Consider the following 16,254-nt stretch of genomic DNA (forward strand, 5'->3'; position numbering starts at 1 on the left):
GCTGTTGGATACTTTACTGCTGGATGCAGGGAGTTTGGACTGTGACAAGTTATACTTGAGGTTACAAGACTTTTTTTTTAGTTTATATACACACGTGGTTTGGTGTGTATAATCAGTGCAGCTGCGATTGGAACTTTCTCGAGGGAAAGAGAAAATGGTGGACATCATTTGAGTTGGCTTTAGATGTGTGTTAGTCGGAATAAACATGTAAATGTATGGTGAATAATGCACATGTGATTAAATAGGTTGGTAAAATAAATGTAAAAATTTATATTAGTCATAGGTATGAATATTTAAAATCTACAGGACTAATTATTGTAGATTTACTCCATAAGTTTGGATTAATGAATATGCATGAGATTTATTTGTAAGTACGTCTGTACGGTCTGCAAAAATTATCTTACGCATATTCATTGTGGAAATCTTGAAAACCTGACTGGGTTCTGGCCCTCGAGGATCGTGGTTGTCCACCCTAGCTTTAAGCTGATACGAGTTCTCACATCATCTATAGCAGTTTCCTGAGTCCAGTCCTGGAGGACCCTCAGCCAGTCAGGTTTTCGGGATACCCACAACGGAGTGGAGGAGTGGCCTAGTGGTTAGGGTGGTGGACTTTGGTCCTGGGGAACTGAGTTCAATTCCCACTTCAGGCACAGGCAGCTCCTTGTGACTCTGGGCAAGTCACTTAACCCTCCATTGCCCCATGTAAGCCGCATTGAGCCTGCCATGAGTGGGAAAGCGCAGGGTACAAATGTAACAAAAATAAAATAGATACTATTGGAGATTCTACATGGAATGTTGCTACTACTGGAGATTCTACATGGAATGTGCTATTCCACTAGCAACATTCCATGTAGAAGGCTGCGCAGGCTTCTGTTTCTGTGAGTCTGACGTCCTGCACGTACGTGCAGGACGTCAGACTCACAGAAGCAAAAGCCTGCGCAGCCACATTGGTGATCTGCAAGGGCCGACTTCTACATGGAATGTTGCTAGTGGAATAGCAACATTCCATGTAGAATCTCAAATAGTAGCAACAGTGGAGGAGTGGCCTAGTGGTTAGGTGGTGGACTTTGGTCCTGGGGAACTGAGGAACTGAGTTTGATTCCCACTGAGTTGGATTTCCACTTCAGGCACAGGCAGCTCCTTGTGACTCTGGGCAAGTCACTTAACCCTCCATTGTCCCAGGTACAAATAAGTACCTGTATACAATATGTAAGCCGCATTCAGCCTGCCATGAGTGGGAAAGGGGTACAAATGTAACAAAACAAACAAAAAATATGCATGAAATTGATTTTCAGGTACTGTCTCCTTGGTTTGCAGATCTATACCATGAATATTCATTGTGGATATGCTGAAAACCTGACCAGCTGGCGTTCCCCATGGACAAGTTTGGGATTCACTGAGTTAGAGAGATACGAATGTTTCTGAATTTGCTGGTTAATTTTAATGTGCCACAGAGGTCCTTTACTGCTCCTGCAAATTTAGGAATGGGTCAGGTCCCTCTCCAGGCACGAATTAAATGGACTTTGGTAGGAGAGCTGGGAAGCTCAAAAAGAACATTTCCTACCAACTTTGTCAAATCCATCTCTGGCCAGGCCCCCTCGGATCCATGGGTTCAGATGGACATGGCAATAATGCTAGGTACTTTTTACTTATAAAAACAGCAACAGAATCAGTGCTGTGATAAGAATTATCAATAGCATTTACAGTCGAGCCTGGCTGGTACCTGAAACAGACAGCAGCAGTAGGATACAAAACACAGGTTAATTAGTAAGAAAATGCATAGGAAATATTTTCCAGCTCTCTAAGCTATGGGCGCACATTCACCAAGATGCAGAACGACCAGCGCTTGTAAAAAGGATGCTGAAGGCCTGGGCGAGTGAACGTTCCTGCCTTCATTCTGCAGTGCAAAGAGAGGCCTGGTTGTTATTTATAGATCGGGTGGGTTGCATTCTCCTCTCTTCACAGAATTTGCTGTCCACTTTGGACTGAAAGAATTCTAGAATCGTTGCCCCAATCAGCCCGATTACGTGGCGCCGACTAGCTGAATGACTATTTTTGTCATTTTTCCCCCCCAAGGCATTCGGCTTCCTGTACTAGAGTGACAGCACCACCCTACCTCATTAAAGAAAAGCTAGTCCTGTTTATTTCAGATTAATATGGCAAATCTCTGGGCCACAAGCTTCATTTTCCAGCTGTGAAGAGGAGAATTTACACCCCCCAGTCTGCTTTGGATACTAATTAAAGAGGGGAAAGGATGGCCAACTAGCATCAGCCAGGCCTGGGTTTATTCTACCGCAGCTATAGACTTAATGCCTTCCTTCGTTAGCGTACTCGAAGCTACGAGTCCATCAGTGCAACTCTGGAAAATCCAAACTGGCTCAGCCTAACCCATACCACAAGCGTGGGCAACTTCAGTCCTCAAGGGCCATAACCCTGTAGAGTTTTCAGGATTTTCCCAACGAATATGCATGAGATCTAACAATGAAGGCAATGCATGCAAATAGATCTCATGCATATTTATTGTGGTAATCTTGAAAACCTGACTGGGTTGCGGCCCTCGAGGATCGTGGTTGTCCACCCCTGCCTTACCGTATGCAGCTTGTTGGCAATATTCAGCGGCTGTTCTGAGGGTCATCAAGATTGTAAAAATAACTCCAGCCTATCTGGAGTTGTGGACTTTCCCCTCAGACACCCTGAGGCAGTGATTGTCCTAGGGGAACCCACAGCCAGTCAGGTTTTCAGGATACCCACAATGAATATTCATGAGACTGATTTGCATATGCTGCCTCCACGGTATACAAATCTATCTCATGTAATTTATTTATTTATTTATTAGGATTTCTTTACCGCCTTTTAGAAGGAATTCACTCAAATTAATTGTGGATATCCTGAAAACCTGACTGGCTGGGGGTGCGCCCAGGATCGGTTTGGAATCACTGCCTCGAGGGGATTCTGGATTTTTATTTTTTGGAGGGGGGCATTAAGGCTACAGTAACTATAACCGTGTAGGTAGCACTTTTCATTCAAAGGGAAGCCCAGGAACTTCCATGCTATGCATGCACACAGATACTGTTTGGTAACAGTAGCTCCAGAGACGGTTTGCATTCACCTACAACTGGCCAGTGTATATCAGCTGGTGGCAGGCTGAGAAATGCCCGAGTCTTCGACTTGTTGCATTTACTACCTTAGACTAAGCAACTCATGTCCATGCACTCAAAAATACACTGTGGATTCTGCCCTATTTGTTCATCTACCTTCCGCAGTGCTTAAATGAGGACCCTCGTGGGGCAACTCCTATAGGAACCATCTGGAAGGAGCCTATTCTGTAAGGGAAAACAGGTGCAACTGTCCTTTACAGAATCCTAGAGTAAGTGGGTGCAGAACTGCCAGAGGTAAGAGATTAACTTATAGTATTCCAGGCTAAGACACATGCATATTTACAGAACAGCGCTAGGTGACCTGTGATCACATATATGTCATTAGTCTAAACATTTACACATGTAACACATGTATAAACGGCAGTGCCTAGATTAGGGAATTGCTCTACTGCTGCTTTGCATTCACTAAATTCAGCATGGCGGTTGGGGGAGGGAGTGTTTTTAGCCTAATCTGGTCTCCCTGCCCCCCCCCCCACCCCGTCCCCATTTCCTGCAGCAGCCTCTCTTTATTTCTCGTGTCCCTCCCCCCAAGAGTATGTGATCCTAACTCCTACCTTCCAACTTCCTATCTGGTTCGCTTCTTATCGCTGCCTATCCCGCCATATCCGTAAATCTCTTCCCCTCGGTCTTTCCTATCCTGGCTACCCCGGGGGAACGTGCTTGGCTCTTCCGCAGAATATAAACAGCTGAAGCAAAGGGAGAGGTGAAGGATGCTTATTGCTGGTATAATCTCTAGGTAAGGGGGCTGGGAATCCATGCTAGAATGCTCCCCTTTTCCAAATATTATTGCCAGGTCCAGTTAGGTAGAGAATCTGGTTCTGTTTTCCCGTGTTTCTATAGTTCGGTAAAAAGAGGGTAGCCCACTTCCTTTCCGTGGCACCCCATTCTTCACCTTGACAGTGTCAGAGGGTGAAGGGGCTCTTTTTTTTTTAATCTCATACTAGTACAGACAAAAGAAGTCCCTCTCCTGTCACTCCCCTGAGCTGATCCTAGCCAGAGTGACCGGAAAATCCCCCTGGGTCTGACATTAGGACGGGGGGGGGGGCCAAGCATTCCATTCCTTGTCTGATGCTAGATTGGCTCAGGTGTGCCACATTTTTGTGCCAGACTGTCTCAGATGAGCTCTGCATTATCTGCCAGGAGATACCGCCACCCTCGGGTGAGGATTACATGACCGTGCACCTGTTTCTGTGCAGCGCCCCCCTGGAAGCGCATGGTGGAATGGTTGTGTTTGCAGGCCCTACATACAGTACTTATTAAAAGCTCCTTGAAGAGTAAGATGATATGCCAGTTGTACTTGGCGGAGCACTCGATGTACCCACACTTCCAGGTCTTCTTCACTAGCACCGCTACCGTCCGCCGTGTGGCGAACCGCTGCTTCTGCTGGTCACGCTTGTTACCGACAATAAGAATTGGCACCTCATTGGGGCAGCCCGACCTGGAGAATGAAGCAAAAGAGAGATCAGAAAGCAGGTCAAAAATCAGATGTTTCCAGAGACTTTCTAAAATCTCCAAAATACCGTTAGAAGATTTCCTTTTCTCGTGCTTTCAGCTGCCCGGGAGAAAATGCCAACTTACAAACAATTTCCCAGCCCCGTCTTTCTAGGGATAATGATTCCAGAGGGGTTTGTTCACAATATGAGGGGAATTGAACCTCATCCTTATGCCGGGTTATGCAGGAGAAAAATCTCACTCTCTGATTCGCTAATGCTTATCTTAACAGTTGCATTGTTCCACATAGCGCCTCCTTCTGGAGATCACGAGGTATAATTGCACAGGTGATTGGAGTGGAGGAGTGGCCTAGTGGTTAGTGCAGTGGACTTTGATCCTGGGGAACTGAGCTCAATTCCCACTGCAGCTCCTTGTGACTCTGGCAAGTCACTTAACCCTCCATTGCCCCATGTAAGCCGCATTGAGCCTGCCATGAGTGGGAAAGCGCAGGGTACAAATGTAACAAAAATAAAATAGATACTATTGGAGATTCTACATGGAATGTTGCTACTACTGGAGATTCTACATGGAATGTTGCTATTCCACTAGCAACATTCCATGTAGAAGGCTGTGCAGGCTTCTGTTTCTGTGAGTCTGACGTCCTACACGTATGTGCAAGACGTCAGACTCATAGAAGCAGAAGCCTGCGCGGCCACATTGGTGATCTGCAAGGGCCGACTTCTAGTGGAATAGCAACATTCCATGTAGAATCTCAAATAGTAGCAACAGTGGAGGAGTGGCCTAGTGGTTAGGGTGGTGGACTTTGGTCGATTCCCGGCATAGGCAGCTCCTTGTGACTCTGGGCAAGTCACTTGACCCTCCATTGCCTGCCGCATTGAACCTGCCATGAATGGGAAAGCGCGGGGTACAAATGTAACAAAAAAAAAAAAGTTTGTCGGTTGGTAGTGCCCAATACAAGTGAGTCAATATCTGCATCCTTCCAGCACATTTTCGTGGTTGGTACTTGGGGAATTTCTTTTTCTGCACGTGTGCTACACTTCCGTTTGTAGGATGATTCTTGTGTCTTTCTCCTTTCCCACAATGCTTTTCGGCTGTGAATACTGCAAACTACAGGAGAGAAAGTGTTCAGTTCCTGATGATACCATCTATTCCGGGGGGTTGACGACCTTAAGGGCTGCAACCCAGTTGGGTTTTCAGGATTTCTCCAATGAATATGCATGAGGTCTATTTGCATACAATTGAGGCAGTGCATTCAAATAGATCTCATGCATATTCATTGGGGAACGCCTGACTGGGTTGTGGCCCTTGAGAAGCAAGGTTGCCCACCCCTGGACTAGGAACACCTTCAGAACCTCCTGTTGGAGGGATTTCAAGATTCCTTTAGGGGGAAGAATGTGATGCTACAGCTTGGTAGACAGAACTTTGATATAATGTCTCACCTGGAGACTGCATCTGTGTTTTGAAGTGTATGCTTTGTACATTTTTCAATGACTGAGCCATGTTCAGAGCTAAGTGCTCAAGTGTGTAGACGAGGAGCCATGAGCACTGGTTGTAGAGATGAACTCAAGACCTGGGGTTGAGGCCCACCTGAAGCCAGACCTATCCTGCTTCAAAACCAGTCAGCTACAGACTGACTACTCACTATTCCACAGCGTGTCGAAAATAGATTTGCATACGATGTAGCTTATGTAAATCCATCTCATGCATATTCAGAATGGCTGTCCTGGAAACCTCACCAGTTGTGTGTATCCTGAGGACAGGGGTAAGAACCCCTGTTTCTAAAGCAGAGGGTGGGGGGGGCTACCAGCTAGTCAGGTTTTCAGGATATCCCTAATGAATATGCATCCCTTAGTCATAGAGTGACAAATTCTATCCTGTTATACCCTATTAAATCCCAACCTCCTAATAACAGCTCAAATTTTATTCATCAATTTGCAAAAATCCACTTAACAATTTTATTCTTAATTATACAATACAGTACACAAAGTACATCCAAATTTCCATGCGTCCAAACCCTCATTCATTCATTCTTCCCTATATCATAGTATTCAATCAGTGCACTGAAACATCGAACAAACACTTATCTTCAACCCTGTAGTTTGTGCTGAAAACAGAAAGGTAAACTAAGTCAACTTCTCGAATTGTCCATGCTCGAACCGTTGATGTCCGCTTCCAAAAAGGACGTTCAGTCTTCTTATACTGTTCACTCAGAGGAACAGTGAAACCTTGTCCCAAGAATCAAGAATAATGAATATGCATAAGACAAATTTGCATGTGTTATCTCCTTAATATGCAAATTTATCTCATGCATATTCATCGTGGGTATTCAGAAAACCTGACTAGCTAGCTGTGTATTAAGGACTGGGTTGAGAACCTCTTCTCTAGAGCAGAGGTTCTCAAAGCTATCTTAGCAGACCCCAGCCAGTTAAATTGTCAGACTATTCACCATGAGTATTTATGAGATAGATTTCAATGCCCTGCCTCCACTCTCTGCAAATCTATGTCATGCATATCTTTATGGATATCCTGATAATTCAACTGGCTGAGGATCCCCAGGAGCAGTTTGGGAACCACTGTCCTTGAAGCCCTGAGACAGAAATTGAACATTTTTCTTGGGTCTGACCCTGGAGATCAGGACAATCTCCAGAACTTCAGGAGGAAGGGCAGATAGACAGACAGAGTAGGTTCTGCTTATCGTCATCTGCTGGTAATCAATAGAAATCAAACAAAATAAAACGCGGAAAAGAAAATAAGATGATACCTTTTTTTATTGGACATAACTTAATACATTTCTTGATTAGCTTTCGAAGGTTGTTATGTCCAATAAAAAAAAGGTATCATCTTATTTTCTTTTCCGTGTTTTATTTTGTTAGATTTCTATTGATTTAGTGGACTAACATGGCTACCACACCACTTTATCTGCTGTAAATTTCTCCCCCTTCGTTAGTAAGAATTCCTCCCATATAAAGACTACTGAAAAGCTACAAGCAGCTCTTGTTTCCAGTTTGATGTACAGCCCACCACACAGAAGACCACGGAGGCATCAGAAAAGCACTCGAGAGAGAGAGAGAAGAGCTATTTTCTCAGTGTCCTGAGCCGCGCTAGTGATTTCCTCCAGGGCAAGTGCAATGAAGCCCATAGGAACTAAATGGCTTCAATTTGCAGCCCAGGAATCGCTAGCACAGCTTAGTAAAAGGAGCCGTTAATCTCGCCGAAAAATCCAGGATGCGGAAAAAGAACAGGAAAACAAAATGCGCACGCAGTTCTAAAATTTCAATTGCCTTCCCCCCCAAATTATAGCTATTGATTTTGTCAAATGCTATGAGTTACTCTGAAAGCACTTTACACAACTTGTCACAGCCTTTCAAAACTCGGATGCGCATGAAAAGCGGACCTGAGCTGTCAGTGTAAATGGTAAAGTATGGTGTGGCGGTCACTGTGGTTTCCCATCTGACTTGCCTTTGATTAGCGTCAGTCAGGGCGGAGGGGTAGCTTACGCTCTTTGCTCTGCATTAAATACCAAGGGTCACATTTATAATTTCAGCTGACAGTGGGGCAAAAAAAAAAAGCGTAAAATGCCTTCAGTCAGTTTACTTTGCAAAACTATTAAAAAATGCATCATTTCCTGCAATTTCGGGAAGGGGGAAACACTCGAACAAGCAAATTCGTTTTGCAAAAATACAAAGAAACAAAACAGAGAACCACTGCAGGATTTTTGCAGATTGGTAACACTGTATTTTAGTCCCAGGCAAAAGGTGTACATATGGGGGGGGAGGGGGGGGGTTGGCAATAGCAATTGTATTTTGTTCCATATGACTCTTCTGCTGCAGTTTTTTCCTTCCAGAAATTGCATGAAATTAAATTCTGTGGCAGAAGATCTGCTGTTTCAGACTATACAGGAAGCCAACATTGATGTCGTCCTTAAATCTGGCCTTGAATGTTAATGGATTGTAGGTTAGGGTTGCCAAATAGTTTCAGATTTTCAAGACAGATCCAGTTCTGGTTTCAGCTCAGTTTCTATATGAATGTGTAACCCACGGTAGGGAGACAAGAACTAGAAGCCATGCGGTGGAGTAAAACTAGGAGTGGATCGACTTGTTCTAAAAAGTTAGAGCCAGTTGGTTGAGCTGCCAAGTTACCCAGTTACAAGAGGGAGACTTTTTGTCCACTCCTGGTTTTATTTTATTTTATTGGAATGTTCATAAATGTACAACCAATCAATGTATAAGAAAATGGAAACAAGGAAGATCCATCAAGACGGAGAAGAAAAGAAAACCAACAAGCCCACATCAAGGCAATTTGCATTATCAATACCAAGTGAAATATCAAAAGAACAAAAAGGGTTAGTCTAAGCTAACCAAAAACAGCACCTACATTTAATTGTACTCACAAAGTTTAAAAAAAAAAAGCTATTTCTCATGACTCTTTAGATATATGTTCCCAAATGATAACATCTTTATCCTGAAGAGAAAGGATACATTTATTTTATTTATTTACAACATTTGTATCTCACATTTCCCCACCTATTTGCAGGCTCAATGTGGCTTACATATTTCCATGCAGGACGTCAGACTCACAGAAACAGAGTCTGTGAGTCTGACGTCCTGTACGTACAACGTGCTGCGACGTCAAACTCCGAAACTGGATTCAGCAGTTGAACAGCACGAGGACAAAGAAAAACTTCAAAGACCTCGGCTCGGCTGGCGGGAGTTGGGGTCCCCCGCCAGCTGAAGGAATATTTTTAAAGGTAGCGGCAGGAGGAAACGGACCTTGGCTGGCAAGGGTTGGGGTTCCCCGCCAGCAAAGGTAAGTGACGGCGGCGGGGAGGGGGGGGGTCGGTGACGGCGGCAGGGGGAGTCGGTGACGGTGGCGGGGGGGGGGGAGGTCGGTGTCGGCGGCAGCGGGGGGCTATAATGTGCCCCTTCACTCTGGCTCTGGCCCCCCCCCTACCGCCGCAGTTCAGATACGCCTCTGAGTAGGACCCTAAGGCTGTGCTGGAATTGATATGATAAGAGGAAGTGGCACCTGTTCTCCAGGATCTGTTGTCGAAGCATCTTCACATACTCAAAGCTCTCCAGGCTGCAGATGTCATAGACTAGGATGTAGGCACTGGTGTTCCTGAGGCCCCGGCACTTCAGATCCGACCACTCCTGCCAAGGAAGAAAAAGCCTCAGGTGAGAAGAGATTTGGGGCATTGACCCTTCTAGGTCTGGCCACAGGAGCAAAGTTAGGGCAAGTGGCAGAAACTAGATCACCTCCGTCATCAGAAGACAGCAATAGCTCTGCTAAGAAGTTGCTTGTCATTTTGGAAGTGACAAATACAGCTGTGCGATACCTCAGTTATGACCAGCAGCACCCCTCCTATACCATTACTAAGCCCCCACGTCCAGCTTTTCCAGTGCATCTTAATCTGAAGCACTTCTCCCTGATACTCCAGGACTGAGCCCCACACCCAGCTCTGCCAGTGCACCTCCATCCTAACCTGAAGCAGCCTGTGCTATTGCAGCACTGAGCCCCACACCCAGCTCTGCCAGTGCACCTCCATCCTAACCTGAAGCATCCTCTGGTTTTGCAGCACTGAGCCCCACACCCAGCTCTGCCAATGTACCTCCATCCTAACCTGAAGCATTCTCTGGTTTTGCAGGACTGAGCTCCACACCCAGCTCTGCCAATGCACCTCCATCCTAACCTGAAGCACCCTCTGCTATTGCAGCACTGAGCCCCACACCCAGCTCTGCCAGTGCACCTCCATCCTAACCTGAAGCATCCTCTGGTTTTGCAGCACTGAGCCCCACACCCAGCTCTGCCAATGTACCTCCATCCTAACCTGAAGCATTCTCTGGTTTTGCAGGACTGAGCTCCACACCCAGCTCTGCCAATGCACCTCCATCCTAACCTGAAGCACCCTCTGCTATTGCAGCACTGAGCCCCACACCCAGCTCTGCCAGTGCACCTCCATCCTAACCTGAAGCATCCTCTGGTTTTGCAGCACTGAGCCCCACACCCAGCTCTGCCAATGTACCTCCATCCTAACCTGAAGCATTCTCTGGTTTTGCAGGACTGAGCTCCACACCCAGCTCTGCCAATGCACCTCCATCCTAACCTGAAGCACCCTCTGCTATTGCAGCACTGAGCCCCACACCCAGCTCTGCCAATGTACCTCCATCCTAACCTGAAGCATTCTCTGGTTTTGCAGGACTGAGCTCCACACCCAGCTCTGCCAATGCACCTCCATGCTAACCTGAAGCATCCTCTGGTTTTGCAGCACTGAGCCCCACACCCAGCTCTGCCAATGCACCTCCATCCTAACCTGAAGCACCCTCTGCTATTGCAGGACTGAGCCCCACACCCAGCTCCGCCAATGCACCTCCATCCTAACCTGAAGCACCCTGTGCTATTGCAGCACTGAGCCCCACACCCAGCTCTGCCAGTGCACCTCCATCCTAACCTGAAGCATCCTCTGGTTTTGCAGCACTGAGCCCCACACCCAGCTCTGCCAATGCACCTCCATCCTAACCTGAAGCATCCTCTGGTTTTGCAGCACTGAGCCCCACACCCAGCTCTGCCAATGTACCTCCATCCTAACCTGAAGCATTCTCTGGTTTTGCAGGACTGAGCTCCACACCCAGCTCTGCCAATGCACCTCCATCCTAACCTGAAGCATTCTCTGGTTTTGCAGGACTGAGCTCCACACCCAGCTCTGCCAATGTACCTCCATCCTAACCTGAAGCACCCTCTGCTATTGCAGGACTGAGCCCCACACCCAGCTCTGCCAGTGCACCTCCATCCTAACCTGAAGCATCCTCTGGTTTTGCAGCACTGAGCCCCACACCCAGCTCTGCCAATGCACCTCCATCCTAACCTGAAGCACCCTCTGCTATTGCAGGACTGAGCCCCACACCCAGCTCTGCCAATGCACCTCCATCCTAACCTGAAGCACCCTGTGCTATTGCAGCACTGAGCCCCACACCCAGCTCTGCCAGTGCACCTCCATCCTAACCTGAAGCATCCTCTGGTTTTGCAGGACTGAGCCCCACACCCAGCTCTGCCAATGCACCTCCATCCTAACCTGAAGCACCCTCTGCTATTGCAGCACTGAGCCCCACACCCAGCTCTGCCAATGCACCTCCATCCTAACCTGAAGCATCCTCTGGTTTTGCAGGACTGAGCTCCACACCCAGCTCTGCCAATGCACCTCCATCCTAACCTGAAGCATCCTCTGGTTTTGCAGCACTGAGCCCCACACCCAGCTCTGCCAATGCACCTCCATCCTAACCTGAAGCACCCTCTGCTATTGCAGCACTGAGCCCCACACCCAGCTCTGCCAGTGCACCTGCATCCTAACCTGAAGCACCCTCTGCTATTGCAGCACTGAGCCCCACACCCAGTTCTGCCAATGCTCTTCAAGTGTGACCTATATCACTCACTGCTGGTCAGCTCTGGGATACCACAGAGCTTCTGCACTTCAGCCTAATTCTCACCTACATCATCTGCCATTCTTTGAGCACAGATCAGCTACAGAACAACACTAAGGCTTTAGTATTTCCTTGTAATTTCACTCATGGGTCTCCCCTGAACAGACTATACCAATAGAGAAGCGATAAGAGGCCTGTATAGACCCGAACAAACTCATCACTTGTGATCATAGCTCACTACAAGCCTTGATCAGGAGCCAGCAGCGCATTCCCTGTTTCCACATTCAGCCATTACGCATGAGCTGGCAGATGGCAGATTATGGTTTAAAATGAGAGCAAAGAGGTTCCAAAATATATTTGAATTTTCTATGGTAGGCCTCTCTCTCTCTCTCTCTCTCCATATAAACATGAAATGAAATGAAACATGAATGCACTACTTCCTGTCCCAGCACGAGAGCACGCAGCTAATGAAGTATTAGCTGTAGCAGGCAGCCAATCAATTGTATGAGTTTGAATCCCCTGGCCTGCCCATGGATTAAAGATTTTAAATCACAGGGCATTAATGGATTTGCTATTGACTGGTAGCTGCTTGCTGGTTTCTTAATTAGCATTAAGTGTTCTCTGTGAATCAGGGGCCTTCATTTCCCTATAGCAGCAATTTCTACTGCCTTGTTAATGTGAACGTTATAAATAAGGTCAGAACCTCAAGCTAGGCCGACTGAACAGGCTGTTCCACTCTCAGCTTTGTCCCATTGCAAGCGTGCCCTTGTGGCTCTGATTGCGTTAGGAAAATTAATGGGATGCTCAGAGAGCGATAAACCCACGTGTACCATAATCCAAAACCGGGCAGTCTGTTCAGTTGACCTGGGATGTGGTAGAGGCCCTGATGCATATGCTCCAGGATTTGACCCTGCTTAGCTAGCCCTTCCCCCACCCTGAAGGCTTGCAAAATTTCTTTGCAAACTTATCCGGGTGACTCCTCGGACGGTCGGTTTTTAGGATATCCACAATGAACGCATGAGATAGATTTGGGATTGCTTTACATTAATGACTTGTCTTTCCCAAGTCTCCCAAGACTGGTTTTAATAACATAGTAAATGTCAACAGATATAGACCTGCACAATCCATCTTAGTCTGCTCCAGTGGCGTAGCCAGACCTCGGCGGGAGGGGGGGTCCAAAGCCCAAAGTGTGTGTGTGTGGGGGCACATTTTAGGCCACCTCCCCCAGCCGCCGCCCCCCTCCCGCCACTTCCAACCCCCCCCCCCCCCCCCCCCCGCTGCCACCGCTGCAAGGTACCTTTGCTGGCGGGCGTCCCCAACCCCCACCAGCTGAAGTCTTCAGCGCTGGTGATCTGTGCTTTCTTGAGTCCTTAAAGGAATGTGCAGAACGTCAGGACTCAAGAAAGCACAGATCAGCGAACGCAGCGTGCTGGAGAGCTGTGCTGAAGAAGCCCGGCTGGCAGAGGTTGGGGACTCCCGCCAGCAAAACCAGGGGCCCGGACTAAATCTGTGGGGCCCAGGCCCCCATGGCCCCACCTAGCTACGCCCCAGACTCTGTTCAACCAGGTGGTCAGAACTGTATCTGGCACTCTGCACAGGTTCCCCTTTTTCATGATTAAACAGTGATATATTTAATCTCTGTCTCTCCTTGCCAACGTTGGGGCACAGTCCATAGAAGTCTGCCCGACACTGGTCCTACTTCCCAGCAGTGGAGTAGCCAGACTTGACATTTTGGGTGGGCCCAGAGCTAACATGAGTGGGCATTATGTATATAGTTGTGAATTGTGTTTTTTGGGATACTACTAAGTAATATCTTGTGTTAGGTTTACCATATTTTGTCCCCCCAAAAGGAGGACACATGCCCCCCCCCCCTTCACACCCCCCCCCCTTCACGCCCTCACTCCGCCCCCTGTCACATTTTCCCCTCCCCCCTGTGACACACCCTGTCACTCCCCCTCCCTGTCACCCCCTCCCCTTACCTTACTACTGACCTGGTGGTCTATTGACCTCTTCGGGGCAGGAACGAGCCCCCTCTTTTCTGCCCGGAGCACTGCCCTGCAGGCATTCTTCCTGTTCGTGATCTCAGTGCCGATTCAAAATGGCCGCCGAGAGTTGAAGTGACCTTGCGAGACTTCAACTCTCGGCGGCCATTTTGAATCAGCGCCGAGATCACGAACAGGAAGGATGCATGCAGGGCAGTGCTCCAGGCAGGAAAGAGGGGGCTCTTTCCTGCCCGGAAGGCGGAAGAGGTCACTAGACCACCAGAGCAGTAGAAAGTAAGGGGAGGCTAGCAATCTGCCCGTTTGTCCGGATTTCTGGACAAACGGGCAGATTGGCAAAACCTGCCTGGTTGCCTGGACATGCCCTCAAAAAGAGGACATGTCCGAGTAAATCCGGACATATGGTAACCCTATCTTGAGTGCATTTTATGATGGATTCTAAGTAAATAACCAACCCAACAGCTGTCCTGTACCAACATAAACCACATACGTACTTAATGGAAACACAGACATTTTTACATATAGTTATATTATCCCATAACTTAAACTTGACCAGATATGTCTACTATAAGGCAAATATCTCAAACACATCACTGTATCCTGAAAAATAACAACAAGCAAATGGCTCCATATCCTTCAAACTCTGCTTTGTAAGAAATGCAAATGCACAATTAAGCTGTATTCATAAAACAGGCAAATAGCTTTGAAGTCTCTTTTCTTTTCTCTGGCTCTCTCCCTTCTGAGACTGACATTGGAAAAGCCAGACTCATATAGATCCCACATGAAATACATGCAAACAGAATCTCTCACCTTGGTCACATACAGAACACAGACCACCCCTTACCCAATTGCAGAATAAAGGGGTGTCAGGCTGCAGATTTTAGGACAGTCCTGGTTTCGAATTTATAACCTAAAGCAGTGTGGGATTTGCAGTGCCTGATCCTGTCCATAATGCTGCACCAAGATGGGGGTGATCAGAAATCCAGGACTGTCCCAAAATTTCCAGCCTGGAACTGGGCAACCTGCAATCTCTGAAATTAGGGTTACCATATGGCTCCAGAAAAAATGGAGGACAGATTGAGCCAGTCTGGGTTTTTCTTCCATTGCTTTCAATGGAAGCAAAACCCGGACTGGATCAATGTGTCCTCCTTTTTCTGGAGCCATACGGCAACCCTGTCTGAAATCATCCTGTAGCGCCCAGACACTGACATTCCTGTCGAACCCACTCTAGCCTTGATCTTCATCTGTCTGCCCAGCATTGGTCTTACTTCCCGAACTCTGAAGCTGCCGTCAAAGCTCACTCCAGTTATGAGGTCAATTACGTTTTGCTTTAATTGGATTCCATCCGTGTTCTGTGTTTATATTAAGCTATACACATTGGGGCCTGATATTCAGACTGCAGGAGGTAGCAGGGCTGCCTCTTGTGGTCATAGCCGCCGAGACGGGGGGCAGGGGCCACAGTCCCACCCGCCCTCCGTCGTCATTGACCGTCTGCTCCCTGCATTGAAATCGCAGTCTCATCTCCATGAAAGCAGCGCTGCAAGCAGCAAATGCCTCCCTTTGGGCCTCCTTCCCTCCCTGTGTCCCGCCCTCGAGGAAGTTACGTCAGATGAGGGTGGGACACAGGGAGGGAAAGAGGCCCGAAGGGAGGCGTTCTGCTGTCTGCAATGCTGCTTTCATGGAGGTGAGACTGTGATTTCAATGCAGGGGGCAGACGGTCGACGACGGAGGGTGGGTGGGACTGCGGCGCTGGGCCCCCCTTGGAGGCCTGGGCTCGGGGAATTTTGTACCCCCTGCCTCCCCCCCCCCCCCCCCCCGGCGGCTATGGATGCGGGTATCTTGAAAACCCAATTGGCTATAACATACTAACATAGTAGATGATGGCAGCTAAAGACCTGAACGGTCCTTCCAGTCTGCCCAACAGTCACATTCATTATCAATTCAGGGTTAAACCAACAGCGAATGTGGTACAAAATAGTTGAGTTACCGTCAAAGACCTCTCCAGTCCATCCTGGACAGGTTTGGAAACCTCTGTGGAATATAAAAGGATTTTAAATGATGACTTTGAAACAAATGTATTCCAGTTTGAAAAAAAAAATAAGGGTTTCTTTGAAAGTTCTGAATCCGCTTTTGTCATATTAAATCCATTACAAATGTTATAAACTTCTCTACCGGGATTTCCCAAATCTGTCCTAAGGAATCCCACAGCCAGTCAATTTTTAGGATGCC

General features: G+C 47.5%; 1 protein-coding gene across 1 annotated transcript in view; it reads right to left on the reverse strand.

Annotated features, from left to right (window-relative positions):
* Positions 1 to 4,324: 4,324 nt before the first annotated feature.
* The window catches only part of RASL10A (RAS like family 10 member A), a 36,516-nt gene continuing 24,586 nt past the window's right edge, over positions 4,325 to 16,254 (reverse strand). Inside the window, 3 exon segments of the mRNA XM_030220017.1 lie at positions 4,325 to 4,360; positions 4,362 to 4,596; positions 9,636 to 9,760. Coding sequence (XP_030075877.1) covers positions 4,325 to 4,360; positions 4,362 to 4,596; positions 9,636 to 9,760 — 396 coding nt within the window.

Source organism: Microcaecilia unicolor, chromosome 11, assembly GCF_901765095.1.
Source record: "Microcaecilia unicolor chromosome 11, aMicUni1.1, whole genome shotgun sequence".
NCBI lineage: Eukaryota > Metazoa > Chordata > Amphibia > Gymnophiona > Siphonopidae > Microcaecilia > Microcaecilia unicolor.